The sequence below is a fragment of the Lepisma saccharinum genome, chromosome 19 (assembly GCF_977018435.1).
Source record: "Lepisma saccharinum chromosome 19, izLepSacc3.1, whole genome shotgun sequence".
Classification (NCBI taxonomy): Eukaryota; Metazoa; Arthropoda; class Insecta; order Zygentoma; family Lepismatidae; genus Lepisma; species Lepisma saccharinum.
The window spans coordinates 15,628,041-15,651,739 of record NC_139247.1 but is presented as its reverse complement, the minus strand read 5'-3'; the positions used below and the strand labels follow the sequence as shown (position 1 = coordinate 15,651,739).

At 37.6% G+C, this 23,699-nt stretch overlaps 1 protein-coding gene across 1 annotated transcript in view; it reads right to left on the bottom strand.

Moving 5' to 3' along the window:
* Window positions 1-23,699, bottom strand: part of beta-Man (beta-mannosidase) — a 176,446-nt gene that overhangs the window by 59,959 nt on the left and 92,788 nt on the right. Inside the window, exon 2 of the mRNA XM_083140766.1 lies at window positions 14,965-15,114. Within this exon, the coding sequence (XP_082996892.1) occupies window positions 14,965-15,114 (150 nt within the window). The remainder of the gene's footprint in view (window positions 1-14,964; window positions 15,115-23,699) is intronic.

Genomic DNA, 23,699 nt, shown 5'->3' with positions numbered 1-23,699 from the left:
TAATTTGTCTAGACATAATATGTAAACAAAAATATTGCAACTATGGGGTGTTCAGCAGCTGAGACTGCAGGATTTTCTAAATATAATTTGTCTCCAATATGTATTTTAAATTCCAAAGAGCCATCATCTTCATTATAGGCTGTTTCTAATGTATTGGGGTCTGTAAAATCCTCCAATTCTACACTGGTGATTTTTGGTTTGTTATCAGCATTTGTTATTGATAAGGTGGGGTAGTGGTGTGCCTGTGGTTGAAGCCAATATTTGATCTTGATTGGTCTCAGTGTGCCCCCAACAAAAAACTGGTAATAAAATTGTGCAGGGGACAGCATATATATTTTGCCACCTGGTGTAAATGGTGAATCATATTCTTTGTTGGGGATGCTGTACAATTCAAGAATTACTGAATGTTTTGGATTCTCGATTATGCCGGTTATTTCTTTTTCTGCTGTGAGCAATCTGCTTGTTACAGATTCAAGGTGCTCATTGATGGTCCTAACAACATCATCATGGCCTGGCTTAATTTTTATGTCCACAATAAGTTTCTTGTATTGTTGCACAATCTCTTGTAGCTGCGTGGCAAAAACAGACAGAGCATTTGCTTGATTGGATTCCATGGTTCCTAGCTGTTGCTTGATATTAGCTACAATTTGTTGCAAATTTTCAACAACTGCCAATTTTGAATTTTGAGCAGTAAGATCATGGACCTGTCTTCTGATATCCTCAAACAGGGCATGCAGTTCATTAATATGTTGATTGGTTGGTAGAGTGGCCACTGTCTGAGTGAGATGTTTGATCTCTGCCTGGATATTCTTGATATCTTCTGATTTCAATATGCGATTCACTGCCCTTTTTATATTTTTAAGTTCCTGTGATGTGGGAAGATTTGATACTGTATTTTGCAAAAATTCAAGTGCCAATTTCACATTGTTTAATTCAGAAGCATCAGCCACATTTTGCATAGCATTTTGGAGCAGGGCTATATCTGCCTGAGTGGGTGTTGATTGCTGTAAAATTTCAAGCTTTGTTTGGATATCATCTATCAAGTGATGAAAATGAGATAGTTCAGATTCAGTGTTGAGGTTTTCAAGCTTTGTGATCTGTTCCTGGACACTGACAAGTGTGTCTACAATTCCAGGCAATCGGGATTCTAGTACATTTGCCAAATCACTTTGCACTGCTGCTATTGTACCTTCAAGATGGGTTATGGTACTTTGAATTTTTCCAAAATCTTCATATGTTTCAAGTTGCAGCTTAATATTTGCAACACTCCGAGTTATTGCATTCAAAGCATCAGAAGATGGCAAGTTGTTCATAAAATTTTCAAGTGTCTCAATTTTTTCTTTAACCTCGACTATGGCATTGTTCAGGGGGTCCAGATTAGGTATCTGGAGTGACTGAATCTGTTCTTTTAGAGTGGAAATCACTAGATCAAAATCTTCTTGTGATTTTATGCTTTTGACAATTGTTTGGAGCTGTGTCTGGACATTATTTATTTGCTCTTCCAATTGCTGTTTTAATTGCTCAGAGTTGTTAGCCTGGGTCTTAAATTTGGCTTGAAGAGCTGCTACAGCTTCTTCTAAATTTTGAAAATTATCCAATGTTGCCAGATCAGTATATTTCTGAAGCAGCACTTTGAGTTCAGAATCAATTTTAAGAAGAGGGTCCATGCATTGTGATTGTAAATTTGTAATTTCTAATTGAAGACTGGCATTGAGTGTGGTCTGTAAAGCTTGTAAATCACTTCTTAATTTCTTGACTCTGACATCAAGCATCAGAATCTCATCACTGTGATCTTCATGTCTTGTATGGCCAAATATATCATTAGGCATTTTTGTTTTAGTGGTTATTTATTATAGAGTATCTGATTCTTAATTCTATAAAAAAAGGTATAAGCTTGTCATATGACCCAGGGACCTCAATATATAAGCAGTCACCAGCAGAAACAGTATATACAGTGCCAGAAATCATGTTTGAGTGCTTAATTCTATAAATATTTCTCCCTACTGAAATTTTAACATCACCCTCAGGGGTTGTAATAAATTGCAATTGCCCACCTACAGGTAATTGGTAATGATTTAAATTATTGTTAAATATGTACAATATTTTGCCCGTTTCATCATCAACATCTGTAAGTATGCTGTTCAGATGAATAATTAACAAGCCACTCAGTTTAGACAGCATATCAGAAGAGGGTTGTGGTGTTGGCAGATCCATAATAGCCTGTTTTTTGAACCCAAATAAGTTCATAGGCATGTTTATTTATTTCAAATCATGCTCTGTAATTGGGCATTGATTTCCATTTTTCAAATCACAATGCCCCCAAGGTAGAGTATGTATGCCACATGATAAAATGCATCTCTTATCATCATGTGGGTCCAGGGCCACTTTTCTTACAATATTGCTAGTCAATAAGTGATCCACACTCTGAATTCTGGATTCTGATGTTTTGATTAAATTCTGGGATTTGAGGCAATTTTCATAATCTTCAAATACAAGCTCTTTTTCAACAGTTACTTTGCCAATACCCTTGGCCTTTTTGGCAACAGCGCCACTACATGTTTTAAAAGTATACATCTTGGCACTTAACCCAGCAAATTTCACAATAACATCACCAAGTGTCTCATCTTTTAACTTGCCAGGCACCTTTTTGTTGTGGTGTTTAATTATTGTATGTTCACTGGTATCAAAGTATTGAAACAATTCAGGCTGTGACATATCTTGATAAACATCTTCTGTTTTAATATCAAGAATAAAACTATCCGTGTCCATGTACATCAATTTTATATTATCACCATAAAAAGGTTTCAACACATCATAATACAATGTTAACATATGTAATTTGGCCAATTCCAATATCACAGCCCCTACATAAATAGGTTTATCAAACTTAATCTTTGTTTTTTTCATGTTGAAAAGTGCCATATTTTCATCATAAATTCTTCTGTAATTGAAATTAGGCTTTGCAACCAATTTTTTGCTCAGGCTGGGGTCAGTAATTATTTTAACATCGGTATGTTTTCTGACATTTTCAATAGTTTTGCCATACACAGAATTAACCATCAATTTAAACAAGCCCTTATCAAATTGGCTCTTTGCAGATGTTCGAAGCTCTGTATTTGTATCAATGTATGGTTTCAACCATTCTGAGTGCCTGAACCTCAAAACTTTTCCAATTTTGGTCACTTGAACACCATGTTTCATCAGGAACTGGAGGTTTTTGTAATATATGACATAACCCTGTTTCGGCTCCAGAGTCATCATGAGCTTCTTCTGTTTAGAGCCAGGTGAGCACTGAACCTCGGGAATTGGGGGCAGATCAGAAAATTTATTGTGCAAATCATCAGGAATTGTCAGATCAACCTCTAAGAATAGGCCATAATTACTGTCATCAAAGTCCTGAAGATCTTCAATATTGAAATCTTCAACCCATTCAAGCCCTGCATATGGCAGTTTTTGCATCATGGCATGACCATAGAGGCTGTTTGCATCTACATACACTATATAATTTGATGGCCGTGCTGGATCATAATCAGGCATATATTTGTTATTTGCTCTGGCATATCTCTGGGAACATGGCACCATGCCTCCTCTCATACATTGCTCCATAAACAGATACGTATCTTGATCTTGGATCTGATCCAATGGCTTTTTGGTGTTGAAAAACATTGCGGCCCATGCTAGGCCCGAAACACTGAAAAAATATATTGGATCCAGTTTATAATTTTGCATAGAAGATTTTCTGAATGCCTGCAATATATCAGCTAAGAGGGTCACATCAAGTTTCAAATATGCCATGTGATAATCACCAAATGTCTGGCAATTTAAATTGTTCCACATCAATTGGGCATGGTGATAATCTTCATCAGTGATTCCAGATCCTCTGATTTTGCTGTAAAACTCTTCTTGTGGTGGCAGAGAACACTCATCAAATTTAGAAAAATCTGTAACATAGTCATATGGATATACACCCTTCCGCCTAATTAATTTCAGGTCCTGATTTGGAAACAAGGCACTTGTGATTTTGAATTGATCATCAGATAATTGATTTGCCAGTGTAGCCAGGCTAGCAGATAAAATTCTGTAAGAATCAAGAAATCTTATGTGAATAGGAACACCATTAACTTTAATTATCTTGCTAATAGATATATATTTTTCATCATTTTCAGCTAAAATGTTTAAATTCTGCTTGTCAAACCCCTCGTATCTGATCAGATGATGGAAATCATAATTGGATGCTCCATGGCAAAATATGGGGACAAATTTTGGTCTCTTGATCTGAATATTGCAGCTATTACACAGGGCCATTAAGAATTTACCATCTGTATGAGAATGGTGTTTCACCTTGATATTTGTATCTGAAAATTCAGAATCACATACCGGGCATTTTTCTGCATTGTTGAAATCTTCAATCTGTTTCTCTGTTAAAGGCAACATAGGCTTTGATTTTAATAAGATGTTAGATGCTATGTCACGGCACTCATTTTCTATTCTATGTGCAAATATTTTGATGGCATCTGGTCCCATGTATAAGTGTGGCTCACTAGCTACACCATCCCGTATAACTATATAACAAAAACTGGAAGGCTCATGTAGCTGGTATGGTGTAATTGAAGATTCTTCAGGATCTGGATTGCAGAATGCAAGAGGTTTGAGGTTTGATTCAAAATCACAGACAATATATGCTGGGTGTTCCGACAAGGCTTCAAACTTTTTGAATTTGCAATTTTCACTTGGATTGGGCATCACCATATGAACAGGTTTATGGTTGCCACAGTATTTCAGATGCTCAATTAACTTGTTTTTAGCAATTTCTGTGTTACATTCAGGAACCCTATTTACCATTTTCCTGCCATCAAATACAGTTAAACATCTTCTGCACAACTTAAATATTCTATTAAATTTGTCTAGTTGTGTTCTCACTAAAGCTTCAAGACTGTGTATCAGAGTGTAATGATATGTGCCATCCTTTTCAATTAAGAGCAGATCAATCGGAACAGCAGAATCATCATCAAATGTACTGATTCTGAGAGGTTCTATCAAGCAATTGCCAGTGGAACAAATAAATACATTAATAGATAATTGTTTGCCATTGATATGCCTGGCCCTTTTTTCAAATTTATCAATATTCTGAACAGACATTGGATATTCTAAACCCTCCATTGCTTCATCGAAATTGTGTTCATATTGTTTATAATAAGTTATTCTCTCAGGATTCCTTGAAACTGGAAACAAAGCAGCTAAAATACACCACAAAAAGCATTTCTGGTCGGTATTTTCAATATTGACCACGGCTCTTTTGTTTTTAATATTGGCAGGTAATGGCAAATATGTAGATCCTTGTAATGGGCTGAATTCAGAAATATTAACATATAACTTGTGTGGAGAACCGCATAGGCTCCATCCAGACTCTTTTGCTGCAAATTCAGAGTGTTTAATATTCAATTGATCTATCAAATTGCTTATTATTGTGTCTGAATTTGCGTTTGAATATACCGGTACAGTTTCTGTTATGTGGGGCTGTGTAAATTTTGTGCCATTTGGCTTTTTATATTGTGTAAACAATTTGAGGGACAGCTTATAAGAGCCATTTTGTGCATTTAGAATTGCCTGCAGATCAGAATTTATACTGTTCAAAAAATTATTAATACCACATCTTGGCTCTGATACAAACCGATAATCTCTTAATTGGGCATTAAAACTGCTATGGATGGGTGCATGGCGTGGCTGCTTTGCAGGTCCAGCATTAACAGGTGCTTCATGCTTTCTTTTCAGACCAGATGTAGATGGTTGTGAGGGCAATATTGATGACTGTGCAGAGCAAGTATCTTTATGTGTATATGTGAAGTATTGCATGCTATATTTTTTATGGCATTTGGGGCATATTTTTGTGGGAGTTCTGTATTTGTCTGGGTTACAAATCTTTTGGTGCTTATCCCAATTGGGGCTGGATATATTCTTATTGCATTGATTACAATATTTTTGATTCGGCATTTTTGTTGTTGTTTATTATATACAATTTCTTGGGGTTCAAATCAAAACTCTATGCTGGATAAAAAATATCAGCTGGGTTCAGCACTGTGCTTTGTGTGTGCGTGTATGTGTGTATGTGTGTATACACTTAATATTTTTGGCTTTGGTATTTATATACAATTTCTTGGGGTTCAAATCAAAACTCTATGCTGGATAAAAAAAGCAGAAATAGGCCACAACTTGGCCACAAGTGGACCGGAAGTAGGCAAACTGGAAGTGGACCGGAAGTGGACCGGAAGTAAATATATGTGGGTGTGGGTGGGTGTGGGTGTATGTGGGTGGGTGTAGGTAGGTGTGGGTGTGTGTGGGTGTGGGTTTTATAAGCATCTTGGCTTAATTTTAAGTGTGGCCAAAAAAAATATCAAGAGGGGCATATTTTTGACAGGTTTATGGACAACAATCTCACAGAAGTGCCTTTTGTAAGTGTAAACAAATCAATCTGAGGGGGTTCATACTTTCCGAGGGGCATTTTTACAAAAATCTTGGATTAGACAAGGTTCCACACTTAAGCAAAAAGCTCATATGGGCATGTTGAGCTTGTTTTAAGTGTAGCCAAATCTGCTTGAGGGGGGTTCATACTTTCTTGGGTTTATAATAGTATCAATACAACTACTTGTGTGCTTCTAGATTCAAACTGTTTACATAGTAGATAGTCCTTTGCTGTGGATTTAAGAGCATGCAGTGTTGATTGGTTAGTTATTGTTATGGGCAATTTATTCCAGGTTGAAACTGCATTTACCGAGAATGATGATTTGAAGGAGGTGGTACTGTGATGACATGTAAAAAGTTTGTTATGCCCTCGCGTGAAGTGTGAGTGTATTTGAGTGCCTACTTTAAGTTTTCTAAATAGATAATCTGGTATACTTACTTTCAAAATTTTGTTTACGAAGGTGATAGAGTGCAGATGCCTTCTTCTGTCCTTTGTTAATATTTTCTTTGTGTTCAAATGAGGCAGGATATGTTCATATTTTCTTATGTTCAATGCAAATCGTATACAATAATTTTGCATCACCTGAATTTTCCTTTTATTTCTGACTGAGACCCCAGGACCATAAACTACATCACAGTAAACAAAGAGTGACCACAATAAGAGCTCAACGAGCTTCAGTTTAACTTTTTCTGTTAGATAATTTTGAGACCTATATGAATTTCTAAGAATGTAGAATGATTTTCTACACAGTCCGTTGATGTGTTCTGTCCAAGTGAGAGAACTATCAATCACCAAACCCAGGTTTTTAGATGTTGTTTTATGCGGTATGCACGTCCCACGTATCTTCAAGACTATGCCGTTATACTTGTCGTTCGTAATTGTTTGTCTGTTCCCCAGTAACATGTATGTGGATTTTTTGGAATTTAATATCAGTGCATTGAAGTCACACCAGGTGGAAATTCTTTTTAATTCATCGTTGAGGACCATAACATCACGTCTAACTGTAATTGGCATGGTAGGTCATCAGCATAGAAATGATATGTACATGTTTGTATTGCTCTCGATAAGTCTGCTGTGTATAAAGTAAACAGTAGTGGCCCCAATATTGATCCCTGAGGCACCCCAGTTTTTATTGGCACAGATTTTGAAAATGATAGTGGAGTGTTAGGCATTTGTACTTTCTGGTATCTGTCTGTAAGATACGAGTTGAACCACTTGATTGCTAATGTGCTGAAATTATAATATCTGAGTTTAGCTAAAAGCAGATCATGCCGTACACTATCGAAGGCTTTGGTGAGGTCTAAGAGGACTAGTATGACTACACTCCGTTCATCCATGAAATGAAGGAAGTCATCTACTACTTTTGTGAGTGCAGTGGCTGAACTATGTTTACTGCGAAAACCTGACTGTAATTTTGGTAAAATATTGTTTGCATCAACAAATTTGGTGAGTTGCTGACACACTACTTTTTCAATAATTTTGGAGACAACAGGCAGCAAGCTTATTGGTCTGAGGTCATCAAGACTTTAAATATTCTTCTTCTTTGCTAGTGGGATTACGTGAGCTTCCTTCCATATGGAGGGAAATTCTCCAGTGCAGATAGAGAAATTATGATTTGTGTTAGTGCAGGTAGTACAAAGGGAAGCGATAACTTTAACATTTTAACTGTGATTTTATCAGCTCCAGCTGCATTTGAGTGTATACTATGTATTGCCTTATATATATGTCAAGTTCTGTTATTGTTTTAATTGTGAAACATAAATCTGTGGTATTGTCATTCTTGTTTGTCATGAAGTAATTGTACTGTTCTTGGATAAGTGTTTCAGAAAAATTGAGATTCTGTGTTACACTAACAAAAAGGTTGTTTATAACATCTGCATCCCTAAGATTAGATGGAAGGGCATCAATATTATTTGTAGTTTTATCAACAATACCTAAATCTTTTAATTTTTGCAAGGTACCACGTGTATTCATATTTCTGCTGTTTATATGGTATGTGAAATATGCTTTCTTTTCCTGCCTTGTAATTGACGTTGTGGTTACCAAGAGAGTATATTGTAGGCTAGCAAAGTTATTGCAAAGCCTGCAGACCAAGACTAAAGTACAGAAGAAAAATCTATCAGAAATTGTGAGTAAAATTGTTCATATCAAAATGATTATGGAGTCAGCAACCTGATTTCTTAGTATTTTGCAGCATGGCTATAGTTGACAAGGCAAAGTGGCTTCCTTGAAGATGCTCAGCAAATTGGGCATTTACAAGAGCCTAGTTTTCTCCCTTGCTCCATTGTCTAGGACCAGAGGGGGATTTGCCACTATGCTCGTAAGCTACAGCCTAGGGGGGGATACAAAAATGATATACTGTAGGGGCGGGAGTGACAAAGACCATGGACTATTAAAACACCTTAATATTCTTATAATAGCAAAATGAAACATGTCAAGTCCTTTTACTTGCTCATTTTATGAAAGACGTTAGAAGAAAGAATTTTCCAGTGTTTAGATTACTTCTCACATCATAACCCTATTTTCAGAACTGTATTTTAACCATAGTGCAAGCACAGACCCTTATCTGTAGTGCAAGTCTGCATGGCAGACCAGTGGCGATTCCTCCATGTAGGAAGTGAGGAACTTCCTACAGTTTCATTTATACTTATTTCCAGTTTTCTACTTTTTAAGAATTTAATGAGCATTATAAAATTTGAGCGCAATCAAGATTCGCTACGTGACTGTCAAGAGTCAATGTGCTAGCTATCACCCGTTTGTTCCAGATCTGTTGCCCAAAGACAACCGACCATCTTTGCCTGCCGCTGAGGAACCTTTCTCATCATCCTACATGCAGATGGGTGAGGGGCAGTGCAAGATAGGGGGGGTACATGGGGGTTGCCCAGTTATACGGTTCACGAGGAAGCTCCCATGGGTACCTCAACAGTGATGTTAACTCTAGCATAATGGTTCTAAACCAAGCAAAATTTGAACTTCGTTGGCACCTAGCACTCTGTGTTTGGCATAATGGTAAAATCCAGCATCATCTCAAAAAGGGGCGTCCCTGGGAAACAGTGACATTGAATTCTAATGAAGATATTTTGAGGAAATATTATTTTTAAAAAAATCTCCAGATCTTGTTTGTAGTTCTCTAGTGGATTTATTTCAAACAAAAGGAAGTATGCCGAGCAGGGACAAGCTTTTACAGGCCCTGATGCATCCTCTTGTTTTCATCTTTTCTTTATCCTCCTCGATATAACAAGGGAGAAACATTTCATAAAAGGTAATCGGTAGAAAGTTGGAGGTCATAAATAAAACAAATGGACGCGCTTACCAGTCATAGAATTTTCTTCAACTTTTTTCAAACACTATGCTAAACCCATTTTTTTTTTTTTTTTTTTTTTGAAGGGTCGAAATTCCTTATGTTGCTTTACTACAATAAATGATCAGTGACGCAGTTCACAACTCCAAAATAACAAAATAAAATTGAACTTAAAACTACTACAGTCATCAGAAAATGATAATAGTAAATTAATATTAATTGTATAATAATAATAATAATAAACCCTAGCATAATTTTATCACACTTAACGTAATTTAGGAGTTGAAATAGCACCTTTTCTTATCAGGAGGTTGGTATTGGCAGAGCTGTTCTTAATCCACACATGACAGGCAAGGAGGGCCTGCAGCTAACATTACAAACCTAATGGCTAATCCAAGGTACAGGCGATAAATGTCACTGTGTAATTGAATGCATTTTCGAAAACTTTCCTCGGTCTGTTTAACATAACTTCCTACACCCCAAAAATTCCACGAGTCGCCACTGTGGCAAACAGCGAAGGAAGCTATGTGAGGTCACTTAACAGTAGCTAAACATTTTAAATGGCAACAATTGAAAATCAAGTGGAGGGATATTGATGGTTGAAATCAACATCATTGTATCTCAGTTCTCTGCCTATGTTGCTACTGTTATGTAGTGTCAATTTCTTTTTCTTTGATGCATGTGTGGTATTAGTGTTGTTTGGCAAAATGCATAGTGCAAGTGAATCTTATAAACGAAAAGTGCGAAAAGAAAAGGAAAAGCATCTTTCAGGACATTCTAAAGAAAGTACCCAAACTAAATTCATTTCTACCAGGTATCCAAAAAAGTTCGTACCGCTGGAACGAAAAGTGAAAGTCAAACGTCATGTGTTGGCAACCCTGTCTGGATGAAGTTAAAAGTTTACATTCCCGGCAACCGTCAGTCAGTACAGAGTCGGGAGGCGTGTCGGTCGCATAGACACCAGGTCTGTAGGAACTACAATCCTGAAGGGAACATGTCAGTGTCAAAGGATGTTTTACGGCCGTGTTTACTGTATGAGTTCAAATTGGGCAGCAATGCTGCAGCTGCTGCTCGAATGATATGCTCCGCGTTTGGAGAGGCATCAGTGAGTGAGTGCACAGCGCGAAAGTGGTTCAGTCGCTTTGCATTGGGCGATGAGAGCCTACAGGACAAGCCTCAAGCCACTATCGACGAAGCCCTGCTGAAGGAGACCATCGAGCGCGATCCACAGCAAACGTGCAAAGAACTTGCACAAGGGTTTGGATTGTCGGATGAAACCATTCGATTGCATCTGCACAACCTCGGGAAGACTTGGAAGCTCAGTAAGTGGGTTCCTCACGTTTTATCCCAGGAAAACAAACGCCAGTGGCTCATCATTTGCTCATCATTGCTGTCATGCCACAAGAAAGCCCCATTCCTGGACCAGATATTGACATGTGACGAGAAATGGGTGTTATACAGTAACCACAAAAGAAAACATCATTGGTCGTCTCCTGGTTCTGTTTCATTGACTCCCAAAGAAAACATTCATCAAAAGAAGGTTCTGCTCTGTGTTTGGTGGACCAGCGCTGGTGTTGTGCACTTTGAATTGCTAGAGCATGGCAAGACCATCACATCTGAGGTGTACTCGTCCCAGTTGCAAAGGGTTGCAGCTGCACTGCTTCCGAAGCAGCCAGCACTAGTCAACAAGAAAGGAGTGATCCTTCTTCAAGACAACGCTAGACCTCATACGGCGAAAGCGACCAAGGAGGTAATCAACACACTTGGTTGGGAAATTTTACCTCATCCTCCTTACTCCTAGGACATTGCCCCATCCGACTTTCACTTGCTTTTGGCCATGGATAACCATTTGCGTGAGCAACAGTTCCGAAACCGAGATAATGTCGCGCAGGTCATAGGACAATTTTTTGCTTCTAGAAACCAGAACTTTTACAAACGCGGGATTTATAAACTTGAATCTCGTTGGGAACATGTAATTGAAGCTGAAGGAACTTCTTTTGCTGAATAAAACACATTTGCCAGAAATTACAGAGTCTTTATTTCTCACTGCAATATACGGCATGAACTTTTTTGGATACCTGGTATGTTCAGAAAGTGTATAAAGCAAATCTGTCTTGTTCAGCAGCCCCATCAGCTTAAACTGTAACAAGTCCTCCAATCAAAACCTCAGAATCAGAACCACAGGTTGAGAGAGCTCTCAATTCACAAAAAAAAAGAAAAAAGGATGTGACATTGTCAACCCTCCAATTTCCCAAGGTCAGATAGAATCAAGCAGTAAAATAAATCTATCTGAAACCTCCTTGTGGTTCTATTTAACTTCTGATGACATTGATTCACATCATTCAAAATTTGCCAGAAGAACATGACATCAATAACTTATATTTTTCAAATAAGAAGCATGTTTACCCTGAGCAAATGAAGCATGCCATGAAACAGATGTTTTTTTTCGAAAACGCGAGTGAATGCTACATATATTCAAAATGGAAAGACAGTTTTTTTCTGTATCCCTTGTAAACTATTTCAACGTGATGAGCATTCTTTCATACAGGATTTTGTGACTGAAAAACTCTGTACGGCTAACTGAACATTGGAATAATAGTGAATATCGCTAATTCATAAAGACATATGTTATGAGTGAAAGTGTGTTGAGTAAAGTAGATTCTGCTTACCATCAACAGTACTTACAAGAGTGTGATTATTGGAAACAGGTTTTACGTCAAGTTGTCAGTGTCAAAGTTTATTGACCTTCATGTTTTTTTTTTAATCAGATGTGTCTATATTTTTTAAAGTTTACAAATGTTATTATAATACAGAGCATGGAATTAGTGGAAGTGAAGTACCATGATAACAAAACTGTTAATAATAATAATGATGATGACTGAAGGGTCCAAAACAAAGGATAGTCTAGGGGCCGATCCCTCTATCTAGAACCACATATGTTATTGAGTGAGGTAGTTCAGAACTTGGGCTCAGAATACACCACTAGATAGTACATTAATTGGACACCCAATTTATTCAAACAAAATACAACAGAATTTTCTGTATACCAATAATGACATTTAATTTTTAAATGAAATGAATTGATATTTGCAGCTGAAAATGTCTGTTGGTTTCAATTCAAAGCGTATTGTGTATTGTGGTAAATATAGTATAAATGTGAATGTTCCATTGTTTTATATTGAGAAATATTACTGTTAATTCAATAATTTCTTTATTGTAACACCTTATGTGCTTAGCAACCAAGAATTTATTATTGTATTATATTGCCACATGGTTTTGGTGTTTTATGTTTTTAGATCAAGGGTGGATCCATAAATTGTTGGGAACAAACATATTAATAATTTAATTGAAAAATTAAGCTGGCTTTGCTGCATGATTAGAATCTCAAGAAGCATTCTTCTCTTTATCAGGGTTTAAAGAAACGATATTTTGGAAAAAATATAACCTGTGCTTACTAATGGATTTTTCTTTTGGGACAGTTCACCCAAAATACAGAAAGTTCTTATTTTGTATAAAAAGATGTTTAAAACAATGAGAAATGTATCCCTAGCCTAGCAAAAAACAATCTTTGAAAAATTCCAAGTATTGCCTCCTCCATACACATGTTAGAAGCAGTGTGTGCTTAATTCATACAAATTCTGAAATACAAGATGAAGGTTGTCAGACATAATGTATTGTGGTCCTAAATGGAGAAATGCTACCTTCTACAGTGTCTTGATTATTTTGTTTGCTTGGGAACGAACTTGATGAATGTGCCTCATATTTTTGTACTGTGCATTAATGCAAAATATACATTTTACAATAACATTAATGTGTTGGAGAAATGTAATACCGAGAACATCATCCATCACATATACATGCTACTCTTCTCTCTTGCACACACACTAAAACAAACATGCAAAACTAAGTTTCACTTCCTAAAGGAATGCCTCAAAAACATAAATTCCTAAACATAAATGGAAAACACTGGATTTTTCACAATAACAATACAACAATACAATAACAGGAATATCAAATAAGTATGCTATGATTCATTCATTCAAAGTTCAGTTCTAATAAGTGCTTTTACAAAAATATAATGCAATTCAGTTAAAAAGGTGAGGAGTGTTAAAAACAATACTCCATTTAAATCTTTAACAAATGAAGGGTACACACCGCAAAGCATGTGCATTAAAGTAAATTTGATTCACTGTAGTGCATCAAAGGATGCATACATATTTGCAATTTCAGTGTGTTTAAAATCGACTTATTGCGTCAAATGGAATATATAGTGTGACATGTGCATCTTAGCATGTAAGATGCATCACTTTTAGTGCATCCTGTGCATCAACAGCACACCCTTTAATGTGTTATTGAAATAAAAAAATATATGCATTCCCTGCTTCAATTGACACATTTCGGGTTCTGTGTGAACAATCTGTATGATACCATAGAAGAACCTTTACTTTGAATTACTCATGACCTTGTGTCTGTTTCTTCAGCCCACTCTCGATCTATGCCAACAGTGGTTCCAATTTATATGAGTCCATCCTACCAAATAATTTGTTGTGTTGTTATTATTATTATTACCATATCTGTTATAGTGATTCGTGGCAGATTGCTTATTGAAATCCAGTAAATTACAGATAAAAAAAATAAGTAAAGTTGCATTGTTGGTGTGTATTATTAACATGACACATGGAATGGAGGGGATTTATGAATTATATTGTGAACTTATCTTTCTCTTTCTCTCTCTCTTTCTCTTTCTCCCGAGAGAGAGAAAGAAAGGAAAAAGAGAGATAAGTTATTCTAGCCCACCCAATATATTTCAAATTTGGTGCCCCAGCATGACAACCAACCATAGGGTGTACTTACTCTCCAGTATAATCACACTTGCAGAGTTATGTAAAAGTGAAGCAATTACTGATTAAGATCCCACCTTGAGATCAGAGCCAGGGATATATCTCGTCATTTAAGTTCAGGATATCTAAGTTCACTAACCCAAGTATCTCCCTGCCTGTCCAATATGTGTTCGCTACCTCATGAAAAAGGTGATGGTCACTAGCCACCATTTGCATGGTCTAATTTGGTACAAGAAAAGTTAAATCAAGGAATTAGAAGTGAAAGGAAAGGGACTGGAAACCTAACAGTTCTAACAACGAAAATTATTATTATAATATTATTATTTTACCAAAGTGCTTAAAATAAATTTACATATACTAACCATCAAAATATCTATAATATGTCCAGTTATCCTTAGAGACCCATCGGAATTCCTCGTCATTGAAACGGTAGAACAGGTCGCCTTTGAGAACACCAGCATTTTGAAGATCCGTGTAGATTCCCCCAGGAATTGTAGCTGCCACTTTAATACCTGTGGAAGAAGCAGAAAAAATGCTTGTTACAGTCAAAAATAACTTGGCTCTGTTCGTATTGTTTAAGAAACTATACTCTATGCCAGTAGGATTAATTGTTTTCTGGTGTTTCATTCACCCTTTTGCTCTTGTTGTTGCAATGTATATTGAGGATTATAAAGCATTTGCTTACAGATATTTTATGCACAAAAGGATTATTGTGATACTAAAACAGTAAAAACGCGAAGAACAACATAAGGAAAAGGAAAAAAGTTTCGTTTAATATAGCCATCCATATCTCGTGTGAAGATCCGCGTTAGGTCGAAACAGCCCCGTCAAGTTGGAACCCGACATTGGAACCTGCAACTATTTCATAGCTACAAGTTTTGCAGCTTTATGCTCCACAAAGAAGAAAAAGAAGTATTGTATCTCTCTTAACTTAATTTACGGTAAATCACTATTCAAAAGTCGGATTCCAACTTGACGCTGATAACGAATAATAAATCGTGATTTGCCGAAATTTGGGAGGGATGCAAAACCTTTTTCTTTGTGGACAAAAGGGTGCGAAACTATGTGCTATTCGAAACCTCCAAATTCAAAATTCTGGTTTCAACTTGACGCTGAAGACGAATAATAAATAACGATTTACCGAAATTTGGGAGGGTTGTAGGATTTTGCTTTGTGCAACAAAAGGGTCCAAAACTATGCGCTAGTAAAAACTCCAATTTCAAAAGTCTGGTTCCAACTTGACGCTGACAACAAATAATAAATGGCGAATTGCCCTAATTTTGGATTGATTGATTGATTTGATATATATTGCTTCGCTTTTCTGCCACTTTTGGCTAATCGCGAAGATGGGGATGAGTGATGATATGATGAAGCTGATAAACGGACACTCAAAAGAATACCCATACCCAGGCCGGGATTCGAACCCAGGATCCCTGGCGTCGTAGCATGAAGAGATAACCACTCCACCACTGAGGCCGGCCGTATTTTTGAAAGGGTGAAGAACTTTTTCTTTGCGGAACAAAACAGGTGCAAAACTATGTGCCAGTCAAATCCCCCAAATTCAAAAGTCTGGTTCCAACTTGACGCTGAAGGCGAATAATAAATCACGATTTACCGTAATGTGGAAGAGGGTGCAACACTCTTTGTATGTGTAACAAAAGGGTGCAAAACTGCGGGCTAGTCGAAACCTCCAAATTCAAAAGTCGGGTTTCAACTTGACGCTTAAGACCAATACATGGCAATTTACCATGGGTGCAGAACTTTTTATTTGTGGAATAAAAGAGTGCAAAACCATAGGCTAGCTAAAATCCTCAAATTCAAAAGTCGTGTTCCAGCGTCAACTTGTAACCCGACTATTCAATCGTAAATAACCGTAATTTGAGAGGGGTGTAAAACTTGATCTTTGTGGAACAAAAGGTGCAAAACTTTTACCTATGAAACAGTTGTGGTTTCTAAAGTCGGATTCCAACTTGACGGGGCTAATTGAAATTGTATAAGGCTGAATCACACGGAACTGGATATCCAGTTTGTTGGCGCTGAACTGGCTACCTGGCCGGATGTGATGGCTGCCTCGCTGACTGCTTGGAGAAATAGGACATGTTCTAATTGCTACTGGCTTTCCTCGACTGGATTCTGTGGAACAGCCAATCAAAGCAAAGTTTGGCCATGTGAAGATAATCTGTAAGTTTGCAAAGGAGAGTTTTTTTTGTCTGTGGTTTCCGAGTGTTGGCTGTTTTTGTTCGTTTCTCGATAAAAAGAAAAGTGAAGAGATGACATGCAGTGCATTCGTGTTCAGTTCATTAATATTTAGATATTTATGCAAAGCGATGAGATGTGTACCTGACAAATATGATTAGCTGAAAATGAAAATCCTTATTATTAGTGTTATATTTTTTGCTTTTGTGAATGAATCCTGCGAATCTCATGTATGAAGCCTGGTTTACATTGGTCAAGTAGACGGGAGAGTAGCTGGGGCGAGTAGAGTAAAGCGAGCTATTCTGCTCGTGCAAACAAATGGGGAGAGCACTGGAGCCAGTACTCGCTCCAGTAGTCAGGACAGTCGAGTGGCCGTCCACGAAGGACAGCCACTCGACCGAGTTGCTTCTTCTCCCATCGATTTTTTTTCATTCGCGCGCGAACTCGACAGACCACTCGGTCAATGTAAACGCTTTCTGAGGACAGTATAGAGTCTGTGTTGTGTGAGTGTCCATGGAATTTGTGTCGTGTCGATTATAGGAACAAACAAAATAAACTACGGGCGTACGAGGCTATAAGTGTAGGAGTGAGACTTGATGTATTTGGCGTAGGAGAAGTAAAATTAAAAATAAGAAAAACAACAACCAAGAACGATCGAAAATAGAAAAATCAAGGAAATTAGTTTTGTTTCCAGACATTTCCTCGTGCATTATTGTATTCATTTCTCGTGGAAAAAAGTGTGCAAACAGTTTCAGAACTTTTTTTTGAATCGCCAACGACGTCGATGGGTTCATTCTGTGAAAAGAGCACCAAACAGCTGCAGCTACTATCCCACTTTGCTGGAGTCGAGTAGAAAGTGTGTTAACAACTACTCGCCATAGAAGGGTCGAGTCGAGTAGACAGGCCAGTAACTCGTCCCAGTAACTCTCCCGTTTACTCGACCAATGTAAACCAACCACGAATATGCATACCAAGAGTTCATTAAAAAGCTTGTTCGGTACGCATTGATTACCGTATTTTTTCGAGCCAATCTAGTCCATACTTTTCTTTTTCAATGTTTAATAAAAGAAGCAAAAAGCAGTAATTCTCCTACATTCTTCAAATTGCTCGTCCATCTTTACAGATTGTCTGCTCTGCGCAATGTCTTATGGAAACAAAAGTCTATCGACAAGCAGTGGCGAAGCTAAGGCGTAAATACTGGGTAGGCTGAAAAATCTGCTTATATTTTTTTTATACAGCAGGTTCATGCGTCGATTCTTGTTGGTCGCAAAAGTATCAATTCCTCTTTGCTTGAAGCCTTGATCAATAGAAAGTTCTTTAACCAGTTTTTTTTTCAATGGCTATTGTACTGAGACTGAGAGAACTTTATCTTTCATTTTTCATTGAATTACAGAGATATTTTTCTTTTACTCTCTTGAGGGTGCTCATACTTCTTTCGGAGGAAGCTGGGAATGTCAAGACCAACTTGATAAGTTGTGTTACTTCTTTGTAGATTGTTTGAAGATCATTGCTAACTATGAATTTTAGAAGGTCTGCAGGAGGTAAATGCTTTTCTTCATCAGCACAGATATTCTTTAAATCATTTTTTAATCGTTCTTTGTTGAAAAATGGATATGTGGACAGAAGGTTAATTAATTTCATCACAGGAAAATGTAGTTTATATTCCCCAAAGCTATTTTGGTCTACCAATTCAACAAATTTTATCTTTTCAAGATCTCCAAAACGTATTTCCAGTTGCACAGTCAGTGTGTCCAATATTTCGTAGGTTAAGGATCTGAGAGCCACGAAGTCTTGTCCACTTACATTTATTTTACTGCAAATCATCTTAGAGTTTCCAACACAATTTCACAGTATTATATTTTTATAACATAAATACACTATGTGACACACACACAAACACACGCGCGGATGCACTTGAAGTAAATTAACATTCAACAATGCAGCGCGTGAACGACGGACGCACTTTGCACGAGAAGAAGCACAACAGGTTTGGTCCTGAGGCTAGCCGCTTTTACCCAGCGAATCGGCGGTCCCCTCCCCTCCCCTTCCCCTCCCCTCCCAGTACACAGAGCTCACGCTATAGCTGCCTTTTAGAGTTCGGCCCGAACGCGCTCTCTCTTTCTGGCCTGCCTGACGAGATCAGCGGAACCAAACGTTCGGATTACATAGTTTAATTCGTTTTAACGAACTTTGATTGTTACAGGGTATAAGAACATTTTAATTTCAACATTTTTTTGGGTAGGCTAAGCCTCAAAAGCCTCATAGGAGCTTCGCCACTGTCGACAAGTACAGTAACAAATATCATATGAGGCGAAAACTAGCAAATGGGTAGCCAGTCCAGCGCCAACTAGGGCATTCCTACTGGATATCCAGTTCCGTGTGATTCGGACTTAACTACAGAAGTTTTCTGGTTTCTTGGGCACATAAGAGGACATACTGAAGAGCGTATTACTGACAACTCTTCTGACGTCATTGTCTCTTAAGCAATCTCCTTTCCATTATCTCAACTTATACAAATCACTTACACAAAGCACGAGAAATCGCATTCATATTTCCTTTCTTGTTCACGAGAGAAAGTTATTGTTTGAAAACTGCCCGAAGTTCAGTGTCGGGAGAAAGTAGTATGTAAAGCAATCAAGTTTTTGTTTCATCTTTTCTGTTGTTCTTCCAGGTTTGCGTGGAGAAGGAGCAGAAAAGTCTTACAACGCTCATTAGGCACAAATTACCCAACAGTTACCATCGAGTGATATCATCAACAACCATAACAGCGTCTGACCTAGATGCATCCTGAGAGCAGTGTTGCCAGGCCTCTGCACTCCAATTCCCTTTCGCTTCCATGGCATTTCACGCATTTCTATGCACCGAAGCAAGGGCGAACCTAAGATAGGGAATGGCGAGGTTGCTGTACCTTCCCTGCCAAATGCGAAGACAAAAAACTGGGATAAATAAACATAAAAATTAAAAAAAAAAATCAGATTCTTAGAAGTTTGCCCATCTAGATATTAGGATCAAACATGGTTAAAGATAAGACAGTCTGAAGATTGGTGAATATCTAAAACTAGAATAACCATTTGCAACGACCCAAGTTACATCGTAGCAAAAAACTTGTTAGTTCTCTGTTTAATACATGTTCGTTTGACTCAATGTTATTCATTCATTGTATAACACGGGCCTGTATGGTCAAAGACGATTTCTAATAGTGTTATCACACGTATAGGAGGGCCTGTATGATCATAGAAGATATCTAGTGTTATCACACATTTAGGTATGATAATTTTCTGTGCGAGGTTGGCAACTCCGCAATAATAAGAGAGTTTGTAACGATGGCAAAATATAGAGGTTTTTTTCTTACTGTTGGGTTATCAAAAAACAAATGAAAGATGACATTAATGTAAGTCTAAGTTTGTGTTATTTCAAGGCTTGATGTGAGTAATCTTGTGACTATTACCTGTTGTTGAAAATAGCAGAGCCGAAATTTAATAGAAACATTTGCCTCTGCAAGGCTTGTGTAAAATATCCCAGAGGAAGTGTCTCACGTGTTGAGTCCGGTGTGTTGTTAACTAGTTTCTAGAAAAAGCTATTACTCTTAATAAAACGTTAATTATGTGATATTAAGACCTTCACTTAAACCCAACAAGCCCTGGGCGTAGAAGAGTTCTCATACTCCTATCCGGAGACGTAGCACATTTCTCAAATTTCCTATTTGGTAATTTACAATCAAGCTATTAGATGTGTTTAATGTTTTAAAAAAGCCCTAAGAAACTTCCTAAATTGAAAATACAGTAAAACCTCGTTAATCCAGACCCCGATAAGCCGGACTTGGCTTAATCCGGAAAGGCACAAGGAGAGAAGAAAAAAGCAGAATGCAAGGTTTTAAATGTGGCTAGAAGTCAACAAGAGAACTTCCCAAAGAAAAGGCAGTCAACCACTGATGAAATTCTGTTTCCCGCAGACTTTGTACTGTACTTTGTAGTGTATTTTGGCCTATGTCCTTTAAATACACCATAATAAACGTGTTTTGTTGCTAAAAACGGAGTTTTAATGCACTTTCTATTGTTCTTTTAGGTTATTTCAGTTAATCCGGACTTTCGTTAAATCGGTCAACTTATTCCCCCATTAGTCCGGATTAACGAGGTTTTACTGTAGTGATAAACGATAAAATAATTGAACAGGTAAAAGACTTTATACATTTCGGAAGCCGCATTTCACAGTTCGAACATCAGAAAGATGTTGAGAAAAATGTAATAAAATGTAATTGATTAAATGGAATTTGGGATGAAATTTTGGAAGACAAATGAGAAAGGAAATTCAAATTAGATACCACAACATAATTTCAAATGAATGTTTGACTCTTCGTCAACATGATAAAACTAGAATAAATTTTTCACAAATGAAATTTTTGCGGTCTGTAAGCCTTACGAGGCAAAATTAGAAGTGAAGATATAAATGGAAGGTCTAAACAATGGTGTATATATTTTAAAATATCAGTTAAAGTGAATGAATATGTTCTGAGGATGCCACATAACCATTTTCCTCGAATAAATTACAGGCCAAAAGGAAAAAAAGAAATTTAGGAAGATCAATTCGCCGATGGAATGATCAATTTTTGTAGTCTCAGAATGGGGTTTGTTTGGGTTTGTTTGCAGCTGCTGCAGGAGGAAGAAGAAAAATCTTCCTTTGATAAAGATGGTCTGAAAAGTTATTGCTTAACAAATATGACACACACGTTTGACTAAATGTTGTCATTTTGGGAAGGATTTTACAGAAATTAATAAAATGAATTGCACTCCAAACCGCGTTGACTAGCCAGGTGTGTAAGGTATACAGTACCTAAGATATTAATCATTACGTAGGTCTCCCCGATGGCGCAGTGGTAGCGTCGTCGAATTGTAAACTAGGGTCCCGGGTTCGATACCCGATGGAGGTTATAACGATAAAATCTTGCTAAATATAAGGTAAATCAATTAATCATCGTAATAAGCAATAATATGCATTGGATTGTGACTGTTCACCGGGACTTGGACGGCAGAGAGCGAAGGACTAGCCTGTTTCCCGAGAGAAGAGGCCGAGCCTCGGGTAAAGAAATAAAAAAATACAACTTTATTACCAATGGTCAGATTCAACTGAAATTAAAGACAGCCCAGCAGCAGATTATCATCGACGAAATTCCCAAAGCAGAATTTGATAGGAGATAAATTAAGCCCGATATTAAAGGTTAAACAGCTAGACTGGATAACAATAGCTACAGACTCCCTGGCACTGTCTTCGGAACGAACGTGCAGGTTACAATAGGCCCGATCTTTGGCTAACCTCTACTCGAGGTGCTGCTCGAGAAGGGTCAAAGAACTCCAATTACACGGGGGAAGATAGCAAGACAAGAGCCTACGACTTGAGGACAATTTAGCAACGCTTGGACAGAGAGGGTACAGTAACGAACCGTTTGAATAGCAAATAAATAGACGAGCAGAGAAGCGGAAGAGACAGTATTATTCAGATTTTCTTCGACGCGCTATCAACCAGTTTTTACTCAGATTTTTCTTCGACGTGTTATCATCGTCAATCTCTCGAGAACCACCCGCGAAAGTATCCGCTTTGTGTCGCACCGTTCCGTGTTGTGTTATTTCGCACGTGTCAGTGTACTATCAATATGGAGTAGAGACAGAGAAAGGCCCTGCTGGGGGGCGTCCGACCCAGTTACCACCTACGAAGATGCGGAGATCCTATCTTATCGCCCGGAAGCTACCTATTGACCACGCCACAAACATCCACGACTTCACCACGAGGACTTTAGCCTGAGCCGACAAAGGTAAGCCGGAATGGACGTGAAAATGATAAGCTTCGTTCGCCCCGTCGTGACATCCAATGAACTCGCTTTAATTACATAAAAAATCTCGAACAGACATTGCTTATTACGGTGATTAAATTGCATCAACTATCATTTTAACATGTAAAACCGTACAGCGTTCAATTATCCATTCATCCAAAGTATTTAATATTCAGATTGTACGACGCTATAAATTGTCAACATAATTATATATCAGTGATCCTCGTTAACCTCAAAATTAACAATATATAGAGTAACATTCATTCAACAACAACAACATAAAAGGAGTAGTGTTTTTACAGTGCAGGTTAAGCTCCTACCGGAACAGTTTTTTTCCGTAAATGCAAAAGTAAATGTCAAATTAAGAACTGTTTAAATTAATGTAGCTAACTGTAAACATGCCGCCGAACTATTATTGTATTAATTACTAATGTATTTTGGATTGCCGAGAAATGAATGCGAGAGTGAAAGTATGAGTGAAAGGGGCAATGATGTAATGTTTATGCATGTGCTCTTTTATAGAAATTACAGTATATATATAGAACTAACCCTGTAGTGTGATTCGTTCTACCCTATGTAATCTCTTGGGCTCCAACTGATGGCACTTACCCTGGGACAAAAGGTAAATAGGTTGTTAATGATTGCCTTTTGTTTATTTGTTTAATTGTTTTTGTGGGTTTGACATTACCATTGTAATGTAGAACCAGAATGACGTCAGGCACGTTAAATAAGTAGACGTCGCGTTACGTCCAGTCAAAAGATGAACATTGCGACATGTAGGTTCGACGAGTAATTCCGAACAATGCGACATGTAGGTTCGACGAGTAATTCCGAACATTGCGACATGTAGGTTCGACGAGTAATTCCGAACAATGCGACATGTAGGTTCGACGAGTAATTCCGAACATTGCGACATGTAGGTTCGACGAGTAATTCCGAACAATGCGACATGTAGGTTCGACGAGTAATTCCGAACATGGGACATGTAGGTTCGACGAGTAATTCCGAACATGCGACATGTAGGTTCGACGAGTAATTCCGAACAAGTGACATGTATATTCGACGAGTAATTCCGAA